Here is a 17,537-nt window from a genome sequence, read left to right on the forward strand (position 1 = left end):
GGCTCAAGCTCAACGGATATACTTATTCTGATTACATACTTTTCATGTAAAAATTTTCATCATACGCCAACATGCTCATGAACATCGAGAAAAGTAATTTTTACATCGTAATACAACCAAGAAAATGCACATCAACCAAGTATAGATTACCTAAAAAATTGACTGGAAGCAGTAATGCTGGAAGCAAGCTATGAGTTCTTATAACATCAACTTTTAGTGCAACGAACTTAATAGTCTGTCGAATACAACAAAGGTGAGCACGCAAATAACCATTATAAGTTAGGAGTTTATCTTCAATACTAGTATCACTTAAATCAACCAGTAGAATGCATTTGAATAACCAAAATAGTCAACAAATCAAATAAATCGAACAAAATTGCAATAATCACTTGAAGAACTTAATCCTCCGACCTGCAACACCATCAGCTTGATTTGGGTTGCACCTTCTTCCGCTTCTTGATCATGGTTGATGGCCTCACCTTCAATCTATTTTGAGCTTTCTTCTTCTGCTTGGCCTTTTTCTTGACAGGTGGCATCTCCACAACGGGCCCCGGGGGCACCCCCTTCTTCAATGCACTACCCCTTGGAGTAACTGACGGCGGTAACCTTAGACTCTCCGGAGGCAGAGGAGTCTGTGGCTTCCAAACCAAGTTGTTCTTCATGGAAAACCTAACCTTCTTGCCACTCTTCTCCACACTCTTTCCATCAGCATGATCTCCACTATCTGCAGTTCCATTAGTGTTCACATCACCAAGCTCCTGTTCGTGTCCCACCTTTGCCCTCCTTGCTCGCTTACTAGGTTTCTTAGCAATTGCAGGAACAGGGGATGAATCTGAATCATCACCACTTTCAGGATCCATTTCCGCAGCAACTTTCTCAAACTGTTTCTGAAGATTCAGTATCACGGTTTCACTCAACTCATTCTCCATACAATCGCTTAGTATATCGCCCGAACCACTATCCAATTCCATATTCTCAGAGCCACTAATCCTAATCAAATCACCATTTTGTTCAGCTTCAGCAGATGGTTTATTCTCATCACCCTTTCTCTTCTTTTTCTTATCACCCCCATCTTTACCCTTTTTAGCCTTCTTACTCTTCTTCTTATTCTGCTTCTCTATTTCATTATCCAACTGATCATCATGAACCACATTCTCAGTTCCTTCCTGAGACCCTCCATCCACATTATCCTCAAAATCAACGGGTAACAACTGGGGAACCTCTGCATCATCATCTTCGTTGTATTCAGGTATACAAATTTCAATACCAGATGATTGCAATTCCTTCTCCAACTTCAAAAACTGTTCATGCAGCCCCAATACAACTTTCCTATTCCCCTGAATGCAATCGACAGACGAAGTAACCTCATAAAGTTTCCCAGACAAACACATCTTTAAAGTAACCACACCCAACAAAGCAGTCCCTTTGCCTTCATCGCAACCCTCTCCCAACTTCTTCTTCGACAAAAGTTCAGTCCCCGCCTTTACCAGCTCATCAAATAGGTTACTCTTCACCTTCCCTAACAAAATCTTATCAGTTCCCCTCATCAAAACCGTAAAAAATGGCCCCAAAATCACATCAACCACCTCCTTCTGCACCGGAAATCCGACAGCCGCCAACTCCTCCAAAAACACAGACGCCAGATGATAATTGACCCCATTCCCCTGCAAGTTATCATCCGCCAACAAAGCATCACTCTCCAAAACCCCAAAATATTCCCTCAAAACACCCAAATCCCACTTCCTCAACCTCATCAAACCAAACAAGGCTTTTACAAAACGGCGTATGAGCAAGTAGAACTTATCCAACCGCAGCCGGTCAATTCCGGGCCACTCCCGGCGAAGCGTGACCAGAAACCCGCGGAAAAACTCCAATGAAACGGCGGGCTGCAGCGAATGGAAGAGAGAAATGAGACGATCGATTAGGGCGACCTGATTGGGGGTCTTGTCGGCGTGCCAGAGGCAGTAAAAGAGGCCTTTCCAGAGCTTCTTGACGTCGGAATCGGAGAGCTGCTGCGATTGGGCGGCGAGCCATGACTGAAGCAGGCGCAGAGATTGAGATCTGACGGAGGTACTGCACGACGCCAAATGCTTGATGAGGGTGGGGCCAGTGGCGGCGGCGAGAGCCGGAATTAAGGGTTTGGGCTCCCGACTCCTCTTCTTCATTGAGGATTAATGGTGGCGGACTCAGAGAGAGGGTTAGGGTTTGTTGGATTTTAGGGCTTTTGTTTCAGTGATGAGATTTTGAAATTTGTAAAGAAAAAGGGAAACTGTTAAATTTTTAATTACATATGGTAAGTCTAATTGATTTCAATCTTGTAAGTAAATTTTTTTTTGAAGTGTGGCCACTTTTCATTTTTTCAAAGTGCTGGTTGAGACCAGATGCATCCAACACGAATATGAAATAAACAAAAAATATTGTTTAAAATGTTTTGGCTAATATAGATAGGTTTCCAAATTCATTGTAGCATCTTCATTTTAGTTGATATTGTAACTTTTAGCGGACACAAAATAGATCATTGGTTCATCATCGTACTCAAATTAATAATTTGTAGATTAAAATCAAATTTATGAGTAGCTAAAATATAGTAGAATTTTTAGGATTTGATAGTAGCTTTAGCTTAGGGTTTGGTTTTATTTTATATGTACTTTGGAATAATGCTTCTGTTTCTGACAAATTATTGGATGATCAAGAGGCATATTATGGAATCGAGTACTATAATTGAGAGAATAGATAACAAACTAATTACTAAGGATGTGGGTGATCTTGGGTTCGTCGTCTCAAGTTAATTATTGGGCTGTGGGAAGTCCTAGTGCTAGCCTATTGGCTAGTCATAGCTATTGTGGATGCTCTAATAGGCGCTTGCGTCTCCATATCAATTTTAATAAGGAAAGTTATGTCTAACCTCCTATAAGAAATACAACTCCTATTAAAAATATGCTATAATCAATATGTAAATGGGATCATGCACATATTTGAATATTAATGTCATTAATCAGTGTTTGTTGTTAAATGGATTCAGATCGGCAATGGGTGTTTGGTATCTTTGCTTTGGTTTTGAAGTAAGAATCAGATTACATCCTTTGTTGGGGTGATCTAATTGAAACAGACGAAGATCAAGCCTAACAAGCCTCAGCCGTCGCCATAAAAGATCACCAGACCAGAGGAATGAGCAAATACTCGGCATAAAAGAGCTGCAAAGCAGAAGAAGAGGTCACATATCTGCTTTTACATTGAAGGAATCATACAAACACGATTCAACAACAGCTCGAAAACATGGATTGTGTTTGTGTGATCTCCAGTTTTGAAACCAGATAACACACCCAAGTATCAAGCTTTCATAAGTTTCGAGTTGCCAGTGCGAGTAGTCAGACATTCTGCAAGAAAGAAAGAGAAGGAATTGGATCGGTTACCTTCCATATGAACATATAAAAGGATGTTATTGCTTCCTTGCTCTTGAAATCAATAGACTTTGCTCGGCTCCACAGAAGATACCCCAACACAGTGTGGCCAATGACCTAAAAGCAATGGCAACGAGAAAGCAATGAGTAGGTAGTCAGTCATTTGCGATTCTTTTGACAAGTCTGAGTCTAGATTGGCCTGTTCCTGGATTTATCATATCAAATGATCGACCCATAATGAGAACAGCGTTGGCAAAAGTTGGCTTACCATGACCCACTTGCTCCACGTGCAACAAGATGTAATTCCAACAGACAAGGCAACGGCATATGCCATTTCAAGAAGTGAAATGCAGATCCAGAAAACCTACCACAGAGATCTCAAAAAAATGTTAAGCCTGGAAGTCATGTATGTAATGCTTGGGCGAGAAAAAAAGTCGGCAGTAACTGATACTGACCTTCTCTTGGCCAAGTCGGACTGTAAATGATTGAATTCCATAAATCTTGTCCCCAACAATATCGGGTATATCCTATACACATTAAATAGGGAAGTCGGGAGATAAATTTCAGTGCAGACGAATATGACACATGAGGTCACTAATAGGAAGCAATTCAAGCTTGTTTCACATCAGAAATACATAAGTTCCCTAACATATGCCTTATGCACAAGTGCAGATATCGTCTCATTTGTTGATTGAGAAAACACACTTGAAAATTTAGAACAATTTCGTGCATATGTTGCTTGCTCTTATGTGAAAGAACCACAATATAATCCGCAGCTTAGATAACGGTATCATAGAGAAATTCACCTTAAACAGCGCAATGACGACGGAGAAGAAGCTCATGAATGCAGTTGCAAAAATCACAGGCTTTGTTAGGGTGCCTGGTCGTCCAAACACATAAGTCTGGAAAAGGAAAGGACATTAAATCCTATGAAAATTAAAGAAATGATATATGATACAAATCATTATACGGAAACACACCACAAGAATGGACATGATGAAAAGGAAAAAAAACTGCAACAAAAATCATCACCTGGATGTGCAAATAGAAAGCTATTTGCACGATCACTGCTCACACAGCAAAGATGCACATTGCTGCAACTACAGCGAATCTTTTCCATCTCAAAAGTGGTATCTGCAAAGAGTGTATGCCAATATGCATAATACTATAAAGCACGTGAATGGCAAATGTGCAATAAAACCAACTTACATCAATAGAATACACAGTTCCTAGCATAAAACTGATGAAGAGGGCCCAAAATAACGGCCACGAGCCAACAACCCATCCAAGCCAAAAGCTCTGAGGATGGGAAAGCAGCAATTTTAGTCCGTCGAGATGTTGGATGGCATAAATAATACTCCCTTCGTCCCACCATAAGCGAGGCGCTTCATTTCGGCACTCATTTTGGGAAAATGACATTAAATAGTTAAAGTAGAGATAGAGTAAAATAAGAGAAGGAATATTGTAGAGAAGATTCTTATCTACAATATTCCATCTTTTACTCCACTCTAAATCCACCTTAACTATTTAATACTATCATTTTCCCAAAAGGAGTGCCAAAATGAAGCGCCTCGCTTATGCTGGGACGGAGGGAGTACTAAAACATAAGAAAACTAAGTAGAATCTATTTACGCACCAAGATGCCAAATGATGATACAATCAATACACCAGTTTTGACCGAATATTCTCCAGATGCCAACGGAAGGCATGGTTTATTTACCTGACATGAGATTGAGAATAATGTCAAGTTTTCATCTAACATGACAAACATTATTTAAGATGAGGGAATAAAGAATTAATAGAACTTCCACCATCAGAAAAGCACATTGCAAATTTGCAACACATACAGTTCAAGCTTCTGCAGTCTAAAAGGATTGACAGTTCTAGTTTAACCTATGTTTGTACCTAATATTATCTCATAGTGAGCTCAAAAACCAGAAGATAGAAAATAAAAGATGTTATTTTGAGATTTGAGCATCAAATATGAAGTTTTAGCGTAATAAACTACAAGCACATGAGCCTCAGGATTTTGACCATCGTGATAGAGAATGATCCTCCCATTTACTATAACTGTCGGTCCTCCTTTAAAGAAGAAGCTTATCATCGAAGCTGAAAGGGCATCGCTGACATGATTTAACTAGAGTTTGTACCTTCTGTATCATCGTCAAGTGAGCTCAAAACCACAAGACAGAAAATACCAAGGAATTGTATTGAGATTTGAGCAATTATGAAATTTTCGTCTATAAAAGTACGAGTCCCAGAGCCTCGATTGGGTATGAACAGTCTTGATAGAGAACAATCCTCCTATTTAACTAGAGCCGCTAGTCCTGGTTTAGAGAAGAAGCTTATCCTTGGAGCTAAGAGGGCAATTAATATAGCTAATTTAACCAAGGCCGCTGCAAATTTACCATTACTCCATATTACCAATCAAAAAAACACATATACTTAATTCCATTGCGTTTAACAGTAAATATTCTACAACCTAGATATCACCTTATATTTTCATTTTCATTTTCATTTTGTCAAATCAAAATCCAGGATTTGCAATATGTGAGAGAGGAAGGAAAAATATATTCTAATATGCAGACATGGTTTCATAATATATTTGGAAGCCAACCTTGTCAATTTCTATGTCAGATATTTGATTTAAACCAACAATGTAAATATTCATCAACAGAGCAGCAATGATAGCCTGCAAGATACAGCATAGTGCATGGGTTAGAATCCATAGACTTGCTATACTGATGACTAACCACAAAGACTACACCATACCTCTAGCAATCCAGCAAAAAATATGGAGAAAAATCTGATACTTTCTCAACCGCAAGGAGAGAAACTGAAACGATGCTCAGTGCCTGCTCAGGGCAAGAGATTATGAGAACCCGAAATTAGAAAAACCAGGTTGAAGGATGAAACCTTGTGTGCTAAAAGATAAATCAAGAATCATGTAACCTAACTGTTCCTATAACCGTATGAGGCCGCGAAAACCTGTAGAAAGCATCAAAGGCTTGCTGCACTGGACCCAAAGGGCTCTTAGAAGGTTCGGATTCAAGAGAATGCCCTGAAGATGAGTTTACTACATACTTTGAATCACCCTTTGGATTCAGTGCAATTCTTCTTTGGGCTATATATTTGACAGGTTGGTGCATCAAATTTCGCCTCCGCACACATAATCTCTCGGGTAGGGCATAGAGCCTTCCTACACTGCTGAAATCTTTGCATATTAAATGATTCCCTGCTACAACGGAACCAATTAACTCCACATAGTAATTGTAGCTCAAAATCAGGGTTTCTTATTGAATCTATCCGAATTTGAAAGTGTAGTTGCGCCATCCGTGCTCAAAACATACAAGCATACTGCAAAAAGAGGTGGAAAGAGGGAGTAGGCTGTTGAATGCATGGACAAAGATGGTCCAAGAAAATCAAGATTTTGAGACATCTAACTCTATAGGCAGTAATAACACTCTAGTTCTAGCAACAAAATCCCCACAGATTCCAAAAGAAAAGGAATTAATTAATTATTTTTTTATTTTGTTTTTGAAGGGGACAAGAAAAGCCGATACGCCATTAACGAAATGTAACAGAAATCAATAATAATGCAAAATTGTAGCATAAAAAGAGGGGGGGGGGGGGGGGGGGAAGGTGAGAATTTTAATTCATGAAAGCCATCCATCTGAGGGCGGCGCCACCCAAAAAAGAATGAAGTGAAAAACGATGAAATTGAGACGTGCGAGTAGGAAGCGAGCATAACTCGGCTGCAAAGGGAAACGAGAGCGTTGGTTTCTGGAAAGACCCAATTAACATGGACTCCATTTCTTCTAGAATCTAACGATCGATGCAACTTCGGAAGTGGAAAATATCTGTCTCTTGGTGAAGAGGAAGAGTGTGATGGTTGCATGTTCAACATTTTGTATTTTGACCATTGCGAATCATTGGTCGATGGCTACAGTCTGCCGGAAATTTACCTCCGTACGAAAAAAAAAATAATTAAACTATTGTTAGTGTATAATGAGTCCCTCGTCATTAGAAGTGAAAAGAGTTTTCAAATTTAGAAAGTACATAATTTTATGAGACGAAATAAAAATGAAAGAAAGTATATTCTTGCTATTTTTAATATATATACATAATATATTAAAACTAAAATACTCTCTCCATCCCATAAATGACACATTTTGGTAATGACACGAAATTTTAGAAAATGTTATTTTGTATGTTAAGTGAAAAGAGAAAATATTATATTTATATTAATGTGAGGGAAAACTTTTTTTTGAAAAAAAATGTGATAAGTTTTGGGAACGAACTAAAAAGAAAAGTGAGACATCTATTATTGGGAGAAGGGAGAAGTATATTTAAAATTTTCTGGTATATTATTACAAAACTTTATGCATAATAGTATAGTTTATTTTTAGAAGATTGTTTGTAATTCATCGTATCTATATTGAACTAGTTCAATCCCCTCGCATCATTGATAACATGTACTATTGTAATAAGATGAGTATATAATTATGTATTTACTCTTGTTCACTAATAACAAATTAATTTGACTTGATATAGATTTTAAAAGAATAATGAAAAGTGAATGAAATAAATAGAGTAAGAAAAGTTATACTTTTATGTACTACTGAGTGAGATAATATTAATAGAATGTGAAGTCAATTATCAAAATAGTAGAAAAATAAATGAAACATGTATTGATGAACGTTTAAAAATGGCAAAATGTGATGATTGTTGATGGACAAAAAGAGTTTATTAATAACGATGACTTTTAGTATTGTTATATAATATTTGAATAAGTTTATATATTACATCAAATTCTTTATTAATTCATACATAGGAGTGATATTGACTTTGGTTTTATCAATCATACATAAACACAATCGATGAAAAATGAAAATAGAGGAGAGAATGGAGGATATGAAAACAAGGGGCATTGAAGGAAACCCCAGTAAATACACCCACAAATATTTTTGGACTATTTTTCTAAAATGAGCACTATTTGTGTCGGGCCGGGATTATTATGAAAGGCCCGTCGGGCTCTTTAAAATAATCCACCCTACAAACACAAGGGTCATAAGTGGAAAATATAGTCCAATCCTTCCTAAACTAATGTTTGAATTATGATGTTTATTATGGATGGATGAAGGATGGTATAACTTATTTTCTCTTAGATTTGAACTACTTCAAGTTTATATTAAATTCGAACAAAAACTGTGTAGTTAATATTTTTTTAAATCTAAACCTGGAACTGGATATCCGAGTACACGAAATCATTTTCGGATCGGGTATTAGGTTTTGGGAAATTCATAATCGGGTATCCGCATGTATCCGATTTGACAGGTGTATAATATCAAAAAAATCCATTTTTTTTAATTATAGAACATGTCATAATATGATCAAATATTATAATTTTTTTCAATAATTTACCAAAAAGACTTAAAATGATATTACCATCTCATATCAATATATAATCACATGACTTTTGTGACGAAAATTTAAAAAAAATACACGTTGACCGGAGGCTAATTCTGATATATATAAACAGCCATGCATTATTCGCCAATCATCATTTCCCCCATCTTGCCTTATATTTTTCTTGTTTTTTTGACCTTTTAAAGTTTGAGGTCGACTGAATAACACTAGGGTTGGGTTGGTCTATATTTTCGTTTACATAGGTTATTCAGTTTACAATAGATTGTTTAGTTTATAAGATCGTTCGGTTTAAAATATTATATCTCATGATTAAATATATACGTTTGACTTATGAGATTGAGTCTCATAAACTTAATCCTAAATGAATAATCAATATGATAATTATTCATAGCATAGCTACTTTTCTTCAACTAAAATAATTAATGACTTAATCATAGATTGACAATTATATGATAATTAGTCATACTAACCGAACGACACAAATGGATCAGTTAGTGGAAGCAGCACAAAGTGTTAATGAAGATTTGGAGACGGAGATGAGAAATACAGTAACATAAACTTCAATCTCAGAAATAAAAGAAAACACACATTTTTATTGGGCAGTAAAATAATTAGTGATTTTTGTGGTTTACATAAAAACTGTACACACTTGACATAATTGCTCACTACATATCCTAAAATTTAAAAACTGTGCATTTGCAAGGTTTCTAACCACTCACTCTCCTCATAATCAATAGCCGAAAACAATGAAAAACACAAAATCAACAACAATTTACCCCAAAAAATACAAACCTAAATCAAAATGCTCACAACAAACCTGGGACAGAAAAGAATATCAAATAAACTAAATCACAAACACGAAAAATCCAACTATTCATACCAAGCATGGAAGAATCACAGACGACAGAGTCGTCCCCCCTTAGAAACTCGGAACGCCTATAAATATTGGCATATTGCAATGGCGCCTGAAACGAAGACCGCTTCTGGCAAGTATACGGAGAGATAAAAATACCGTAAGAATTTGCAACCATTGCTGATGATATACATCAGGGGAGGGTGTTCAGAATAGATGGAGCGACATCTTCAGCTTGTTCTGTTTCCATTTAGGAAGCTTGTAGAAGGCGTCCTTCGACATCCCAAACTTCTCTTTGAACTCGGCCGAGGACAGATACATCTGTGGAAGGAGACGAGTAAGTAAATGATCGAACTAGCTCAAAATTGTTTGACTATTACCATAGAGTCCTCATCCTAAAACCAACTGGTGGTGATACATGGTTTCAGTTCTTTTCTTACACTAATGTGGGATAGTTGTTATACTACTTTCGTGATTCGTCCCCTAAAAATATAAACTATTTCCATTTTGGTTCATCCCTTAAAAATAGAAACTTTGTAAACTTTCTAATTTATGAAGTGGACCCCACAATCAATTAATACTACTTCCACTACTTTTTCTCTTCTTGTCTCTTACTTTGCCCATTTTTCTCACTCCCTCTTACTTTACCAATTGTGCCTTAAAACCCATGTTGTTTCAAAACTATCTATTTTTCAAAGACGGAGATGTTTCGAATTGTCAACACACTACTCAAAAAGTATGTGATGGATTAGCCTGTATTATTTTCATCTCTAGCATACCTCTCGTTTTGTCAGATCAATGTCGGAGACAGGATCCGTCGACGTCGTCTTGAGACGCTCATAGGTGTACACAGTGAGTCCTTCCTCGTCCTCAGCTTCGTTTTCCTTCACATCTTCCTGTATGGGTTCCGGCTTAGCCTTTGGGCTCTGTTCTACGGAGTTCTGCCTGGATAGTGGCTCAGGTTTAGGTTTAGGTGCCTCAGGGCTCGCTTCAATGCCAAGAAAGAAACATTTCAACCAACATCTCTGGAGAAAGAAAGCAACATTGATTCTTAATTAAAAACTCTAGAAGGCGTACCTTTATTCGAACGGGGTAACAAGATTTGCCGAGCAGGTGGCGGTTGTTCGAAACTCGAACTCAAGGCAGCTATAGATGACGATCTCGGGGCGTTTTTCCCAGAATCCGGCGTCACGGACTTGGGATATACCTTTCTCACCATTGGAGGAGGAGTTGACATATTTCTTGCATTGGCGTTCTCAAAATTCGCAGCCAGAGCATTGAACGCCGGAGATCTGCCTCGTACACGAACTCTGTCAGGGCTAAATGACATGCTTCTCGAACGCTGTGATTTTTCTGGTGCAGCAGACCTCCCCCCGTACGAGACCGGAGTTCTCCTTTTGGGTTTCTGTGATGGGAAGAACAAAAAATTTGTCTCTTAAATATCAATATAGCTTAAACCACATCATTAGCAAATAGAGACTAAACCAGAGGGAAGAACTGCTTACATCCAACAACGGAGCACCTCCGTTCTTAAGGATACTAAACTTTCTCTGGAAAGAATTACCGTGCATCTGTAACCATACAAGTTAAGTGAGTGAAAGGCGAAGAGCAAATTCGAACTAAGGTGTCTACATAAAGCGGTATGACATACTGCAGATTTTGAGGAGTCCCAAGAGAAAAAATGAGTGAAAAATGGTGGCTCGCCGCCTTCCATAACAACATACACTGGAGCTTGAAGTGATAATGTCTCGTGAAGAAAATCACGCTCCACAAATTTCTGTTAGAAAGTAATAAAGTATCAATGATTTTCAGTACAACGAGAAGAAAGATTCAAACTTACAATGATTTATGCTAGCATAAAATAAGGAAAAAATCGAGTTACAGCTTACATCGGCAATACTTAAAGCATTTAACTTATTCTTCGTGTCCACTTGTTGCCCAACCCAAACGTAAACATCGGCATGGCAGTCGAGAATGAATATATCTTCGGTCATCAGATCATCCTGGTCAAAGTTGTACACCTCCGTCACCTGCAACATAGTTTGATATCGACTCTCATATCTCAAGTGGTTTCTCATTAACACATCAAAATACTAGTCAAACTTCAATTTTTGTTTCCTCTGAGACGATATATAGCCATGAAATTTTGTGTACCTTGAGATCTCCTGAAAACAGTAGCCGAAATCATTAAAAGAGAAAACAAATTAAGTTAGATGGATAATGGATTTACAAGGACCAAAATAAACTACGGTTGTAAAATCCAAACAGTATACCCTTTGTCAAGGTGCACGAGAAAAGATGAGGATCGCTCTCTGCTTCTCTAGCAAGCTTCTGGCTCGGGTATTCTGACTTTCCACCTAACAAGTCCCAAAACTGCTCGGACTCAGCACCTTCCTTCTGCAGTTTAGACTGCGTGTTTGGCTGCAAAAGGTTTTGCCCAATAAACAGAAAACACAATAGAAATTTCTATGAAACTGAACAAAAACATTCTTATGCAAGTTGCAAACCTTTATAAGATCCAGCTGCCTCTCGACAAGTTCCTGGGCTTCGGGTGTTGTGAGATTCCCCGACCATGTAAACACGGTGGGCCCGCTATGCAGTATGTAGCAGTAGGAGGAATTCAAAGAAGAAGCCACCTAAATCAGTGAAAAAATGAATGTGTGTCGCAATGGCCAGGGCAAAAGAAGAGGTAGAAATGGCAAAAAGCACATGAAAGAAAATGTAGCACGGGGCTTACTGGTTCGACTTGAATTGATTGCATATTTTCAGGTCCGCTTCCCTGAACCCGAAATAATGCGAGTCCTTCCTCCGTGTATGTATCATCGGGAAGTTCCTTCTCGGCTAGGTAATTCTTGTAGCCCTTACTAAGACCGCCCTGGTAAAATGCAGACGAAATCATTTCACGGCCTAAACAAGAAAATATACGGATAAAAGGAACTATAAGTCTCGCTGTTTATGGTGGTGAACTCCCAGACCTTGAAGACGATAAAGATCTGAAATATCGCAAAGAACTGGATCGGTTCACTTCCCTCGTAGATGCGAGCCTAGTGAAGCACGAAATTGAACGATTAATATGAGTGTTGGAGACAGAAAGTAGCATTGACGAGTAAAGCCATAATAGAATTATTAAGAAAAGATATGTGCCTGAGTGGGTAGGAATTTGAGAGACTCCACCATCTTGGTTGCCTGCAAAGTCGCCGATGCCCTATCTTCCTACAGAGCAAGATTTGCATTATCAGTAATTCCATTAATATTTACATACATTCAATATGTTGAAATTTCCATAAATAATATAATCGGGATATTGGTATATTTTTGCCTATATGAATGCTCCACCTCAACACTGAGCTTCCCGATCCAGGTGCCTATTAGTTGCTCTTCTTTCTCTTCACCGGGATAAGAATATTGGAAAATATAGCAATCTCCACTGTAGAGCTTGGATAGATCAGAAGCTGAGAGAAGAGTCTTTTGTTCACCTTCGACACGCCAAACCTGGAAAATCAGAAGCAGTAAAGTAACAAATTATTCAACGAACTGAAGCAAGAAATACAGATCATTGTAGACGGAATATACCCGCCTCGTCTGTTTGCAAATCACCTGTAAATTCCCGGTGCAGTCTATATGAGGTTGCGGTTCTTCCTTGGGCGTTTCTGCCTTGAGGAGACCCTTCACATTAATCCCTTGCCGCTTCAGAAGTGCTAGACGCATAAAAAATGGAACCAAATGATAAGAGCTAAACAAATAATTAAGGTATATATTCCGGAATATCATGATGATGTTAAGCAACCCAACGAAGAGGAACCTAATACTCTGTATTACCTATTAAGTAAATACATATCACTGACCTGCAACTTTTCCTCTGCCATCTTCGGACACTGCCACACTGTTCGACTGGGGCCATGAGCTAAACTTTGAGCGAAACATCACTGTCTCAAACCCCTCAATCACACGAATCACGTGAATTTTTTGTCTCTCTTCACTATTCAGTAATTCCTGTAAGTGGATGTAAAAATGTAAGAGGTAAGAGTTGGATTACAAGTCCAGGTGAAAAATCTTAACTAACTCAAGAAGCTGGACTTACATCAACAACATTACTTGCAGCTTTCCTTTGATCAAGAGATGTATTTCTTCCCATCCAAACAAAGATTTCGCTACCACAATCAAGGATATAGCAATAATATGTGTCCAGTAAATCTCTTGTCCAGGTATCAGCCTCGATAATTATTTTCTCTCCTTTCTCGATCCTTGAAATAACACAATGATAAAAATTATGGTTGCAGAAGGCAGATTGCTTATTTCCGTAGACTTTTAATAAAAATTACCTAAAGGTATCAAAAATAAAAACTGTGCAGCTATTAGAGGAAATTAAATACCGGAATAGCTTAGATGGAGCTGCATTGTTACTCTTGGGTTCGTCGGAGGCAGATTTCTTTGGAAGTGGAGCAAAGCCACCAAAGAATCCCCAAAATTCTCCAGTATCAGCATCAGCCATCAATTTCCCGTCATCTGCAGTCAAAAAGAAAAGAAGCATCAAGCATTCGTCTACAACTCAGTTATGGAAAACACCCAATTAGTGGCATAGTTACCAATTGCTGCTATTTCACATTGTCCATCGTGATAAGTATCTTTAATGTACTGAACAACTTCCAGAGCTTTAGCCCTCTCTTGAATGCAAGAGTTAGAGCCATTAAATTGGTAGATTTTAGACTTTGTATCAAGAATGAAAATGTCGTCGTGATTGAGTGAGGATCGAGCAAAAGGCACCTGTTCAATCACAAAAGAAAAGAGTGATGCATATATACGCACTAAGAAGAAAAGTCGTTATTATTATAAGCTGATGAGGGATGGTGGGTTACCTCTTTCACATGAACAACATGTTTTCCCTTGCATACAAACATACGAGTCTGGTGTTCTTCAGCCTCGGTGTGCTTGAAGCCTGAGGCAACTCCACCTTCTTGAGGTATTATGCATGGCTTGAAATAAGAAAGGAACTTCTCTGTTTCGTGACCTTGCACTTCTCGGTATTGAGCAGCACGCCCACCCAGTGCGGCGTCTAGCTCGATAGTTTTGATCGCTGCAGTACCGGCTTCATCCTGCAGGCGAAAATACTTAAAGAATCAGGAAATATATTGTCTGAAAATGCCGTAATAAAGGTAAAGGAGTATAGAATAAAGATTTACCTGACTGGTGCTTTTTCCAAGCCAATAATGAATATCGTGGTGTAGGGCACCAGTTTTTAAGGCTGTGGTCTGCAGAAAGGGAACTACAGGTCGGAACGAAATAGATGTCGGGCATAATCACAATCACAGGAGCTTAAAGATTAAACTCGATAAAAACTGAAGTAGCATCATCTAACAAAGATTTTTTCTTGCAGTCCAATGCACGCGCATGCCAGGGTTTAAGGTTTACGGTTAACAATAAAAGGGAAAATTGAGAATATAGCCAATGTGATTTACTAGAAGCAAATACGCGAGCTACTGTGCATTGTGAAATTAAAGAAAACAAGCATTCTAGCATCTTAGCGACATGAAGAAATAGAAAGCATAGGAAAGCAAAAGATTCCAATTGGACGTGAAGAAGCTTAACTAAACACTTAAAAATAATAATTAGATGAGCAATCAGGCATATGAACATGGAATTGAGATAATAAAATAATTGAGATGCAGAGATCTCAAAGTTATTCTGAGTTGAGATGAGGAACCATAACTACCTTCAAAATCACATAGGAATCTCCGGTGCAAAATTTTCCGTGTGAAGATTTTGGGACTGGAACAGGACGAAAATTCTCAATTCGCCATATCTCAGTACCACTAGACTAAGTTAAGGAAAGAAACGAGTACAGAGCCTTGATACGATATTTAACAGAAGCAAAAGCAACAGGAATTCAAACTAGGATATACTGTTAATGTTGCAGATAATAGCAAAATCAATATAAGTATTTTAAGGGGAGAATGAAACATTAACATGAGGATACGCCTTCTGTCCAGCACCCTGGAATGCCGGATCTAAGTTTTTCATTGAAACAGCCATATAGTTCCTGCAACTAGTGTAATGTTGTAGATTCACAAACTCAACCTGAAAAAGAATATAAAAATCTGCTTATGGTCACTAAAGAATATAAAGAATATATGTACAGAAAAACCAAAGTGGCAGAATACGACTGCATTACAAGTTTTGGCACCTAAGAAACTGAAAAACACAACAGTTTTCCTTCTAAAAGCATGATTTTGCTCGCATTAGAGAACTCACTACTGAGAAGCCTGATCAAAACAACAACTTGACAAGTGCTGGAACTAGCAAACGACATAGCACATGATTATTCTGAATTTAACTTTATAATAATGAACTATGATCAAAATAGTTTAATGGAATAACATAGGCAAAGCAACCCTCGAAACATACAAAAGATATGACAAAATCGTCATTAGAAGATATAGCGAATAAGATCTTAGCCCAAATCTTTCATGCTAACCACAGGCTTTTCTGGAAATCATGAAAATAAGTTCAAAAGGCTCATCCATAAGAATATGAGGAATCAATAAATTGACTACTTTAAAAGTATCTAAAGGCCTGAGATTGCGGGCTTCAATCCAAAATCTATTGACAAACTAATGCACTTTCTCCAAGCTTTAAGCCCTTCTATCATTGGCTGACAACAGCTACTCTCCTCAACACACTGTCTTCAGCTATACAGCATTCAAAACTTACCAAGGTTTCTGTTGTTCAATAAGTGTTCAGCACCGTAAGTTACACCCGACGCTGAAATGACAGTTTTCTTCTTTAGTCTAACTAACATGTGCTTTCCCTTGCAGGTATGCTGCACAAATCCATAATCCACTCGGCAACTAAACTTGACCTATGCTTCTGTGCTTTCAAATCTAAGTCGACAACTCTGGAAATATTCCACACACTATATACTTTGCAGCTGCAACATTCATCCCAATCCATTGATTCACATCTGTCGAAAGGGGTACCGTACCAAAAATCATACGTTACTCCTAATTACATTAGCAGAGGATGCAAACTAAAATAAATCAATTTTTCTGAATTCCCATCAAAAAAGACGAAACAAAAAAAATTACACTAGTAATTGAGCTGGTACCAGACGAATTCTTTCCACACTTTCTCGATTCTCCAATTATTTGGGACTCACTGAATCATGAATTTATGCCTCCACACATCGAGTAAAGACAAACCTTTTTTCGTATCGATTCAGCAAACAAGACGGCTAACATTCGGACACTATAAAACCTCGAATATCACAGTCTCCAATGCATCATTACTAATAGTCTAATACTATCACGCAGCAGCTTCCCCGGTCACCAAGACTCAATTTTTATCATCAATTAAAACGCCCACATTCTTTCAGACATCAAATAACTTCACTGAAACCGTCAAATGAAGTTGAGGAAGAAAGAGAAGATTCAATTTAGCTAATTAATTACCTTCTCTTTATCTCTGGTGGTAGAATTCCTAGAGCCAACTTGAAACGAACACTAACAGATCCAATCTAACAACTTAACTAAAGCGGAAAATCCCCAAAAAAGGGAATACTGAAAGAAAAACAAAAGAATTCAGACAGACGGCGAATTCTGTGTGATGTAAGAGAGAAAGGGAGAGGGTGGAGAAGTGGAGGGAATGATGATGATGAGTTGCTTGACAGGCGTGCCTATCACTAAAAAGAAGCCCTCTTTTGCAATTTTATCAACTGTTCATCTAAACCATTATTGAAACTGAGATGAAAAAAGATTAAAGAATTAATCCTTAATCCCTTCTTCATATCGCATTTATTTAATTTTCTTAATACAAGAATTTCGGAAAAGAAAAGGAAAAGACACGAAACGTTGTTTGTT

General features: G+C 37.9%; 2 protein-coding genes and 1 pseudogene across 2 annotated transcripts; all 3 read right to left on the reverse strand.

Annotated features, from left to right (window-relative positions):
• Positions 1 to 167: 167 nt before the first annotated feature.
• LOC121808413 (ribosomal RNA processing protein 1 homolog) lies at positions 168 to 2,272 on the reverse strand. Its single transcript, XM_042208893.1, has one exon. The coding sequence runs from the start codon at positions 2,163 to 2,165 to the stop codon at positions 423 to 425; it is 1,743 nt and encodes a 580-aa protein (XP_042064827.1). The 5' UTR covers positions 2,166 to 2,272; the 3' UTR covers positions 168 to 422.
• A 700-nt stretch (positions 2,273 to 2,972) lies between these two features.
• Positions 2,973 to 7,279, reverse strand: LOC121809890 (annotated as a pseudogene).
• A 2,125-nt stretch (positions 7,280 to 9,404) lies between these two features.
• LOC121808604 (villin-4-like) lies at positions 9,405 to 17,422 on the reverse strand. Its single transcript, XM_042209174.1, has 23 exons — positions 17,130 to 17,422; positions 15,659 to 15,759; positions 15,395 to 15,494; positions 14,865 to 14,933; positions 14,541 to 14,777; positions 14,271 to 14,448; positions 14,058 to 14,190; positions 13,766 to 13,928; positions 13,530 to 13,677; positions 13,282 to 13,382; positions 13,021 to 13,176; positions 12,829 to 12,897; positions 12,660 to 12,728; positions 12,422 to 12,559; positions 12,192 to 12,320; positions 11,958 to 12,105; positions 11,839 to 11,849; positions 11,574 to 11,714; positions 11,336 to 11,461; positions 11,190 to 11,255; positions 10,762 to 11,089; positions 10,464 to 10,672; positions 9,405 to 10,005 (listed from the first exon to the last, which is right to left on the reverse strand). The coding sequence occupies exons 2-23, from the start codon at positions 15,712 to 15,714 to the stop codon at positions 9,892 to 9,894; spliced, it is 2,889 nt and encodes a 962-aa protein (XP_042065108.1). The 5' UTR covers positions 15,715 to 15,759; positions 17,130 to 17,422; the 3' UTR covers positions 9,405 to 9,891.
• Between the last annotated feature and the right edge of the window lie 115 nt (positions 17,423 to 17,537).

Source organism: Salvia splendens, chromosome 6 (genome assembly GCF_004379255.2).
Source record: "Salvia splendens isolate huo1 chromosome 6, SspV2, whole genome shotgun sequence".
Lineage (NCBI taxonomy): Eukaryota > Viridiplantae > Streptophyta > Magnoliopsida > Lamiales > Lamiaceae > Salvia > Salvia splendens.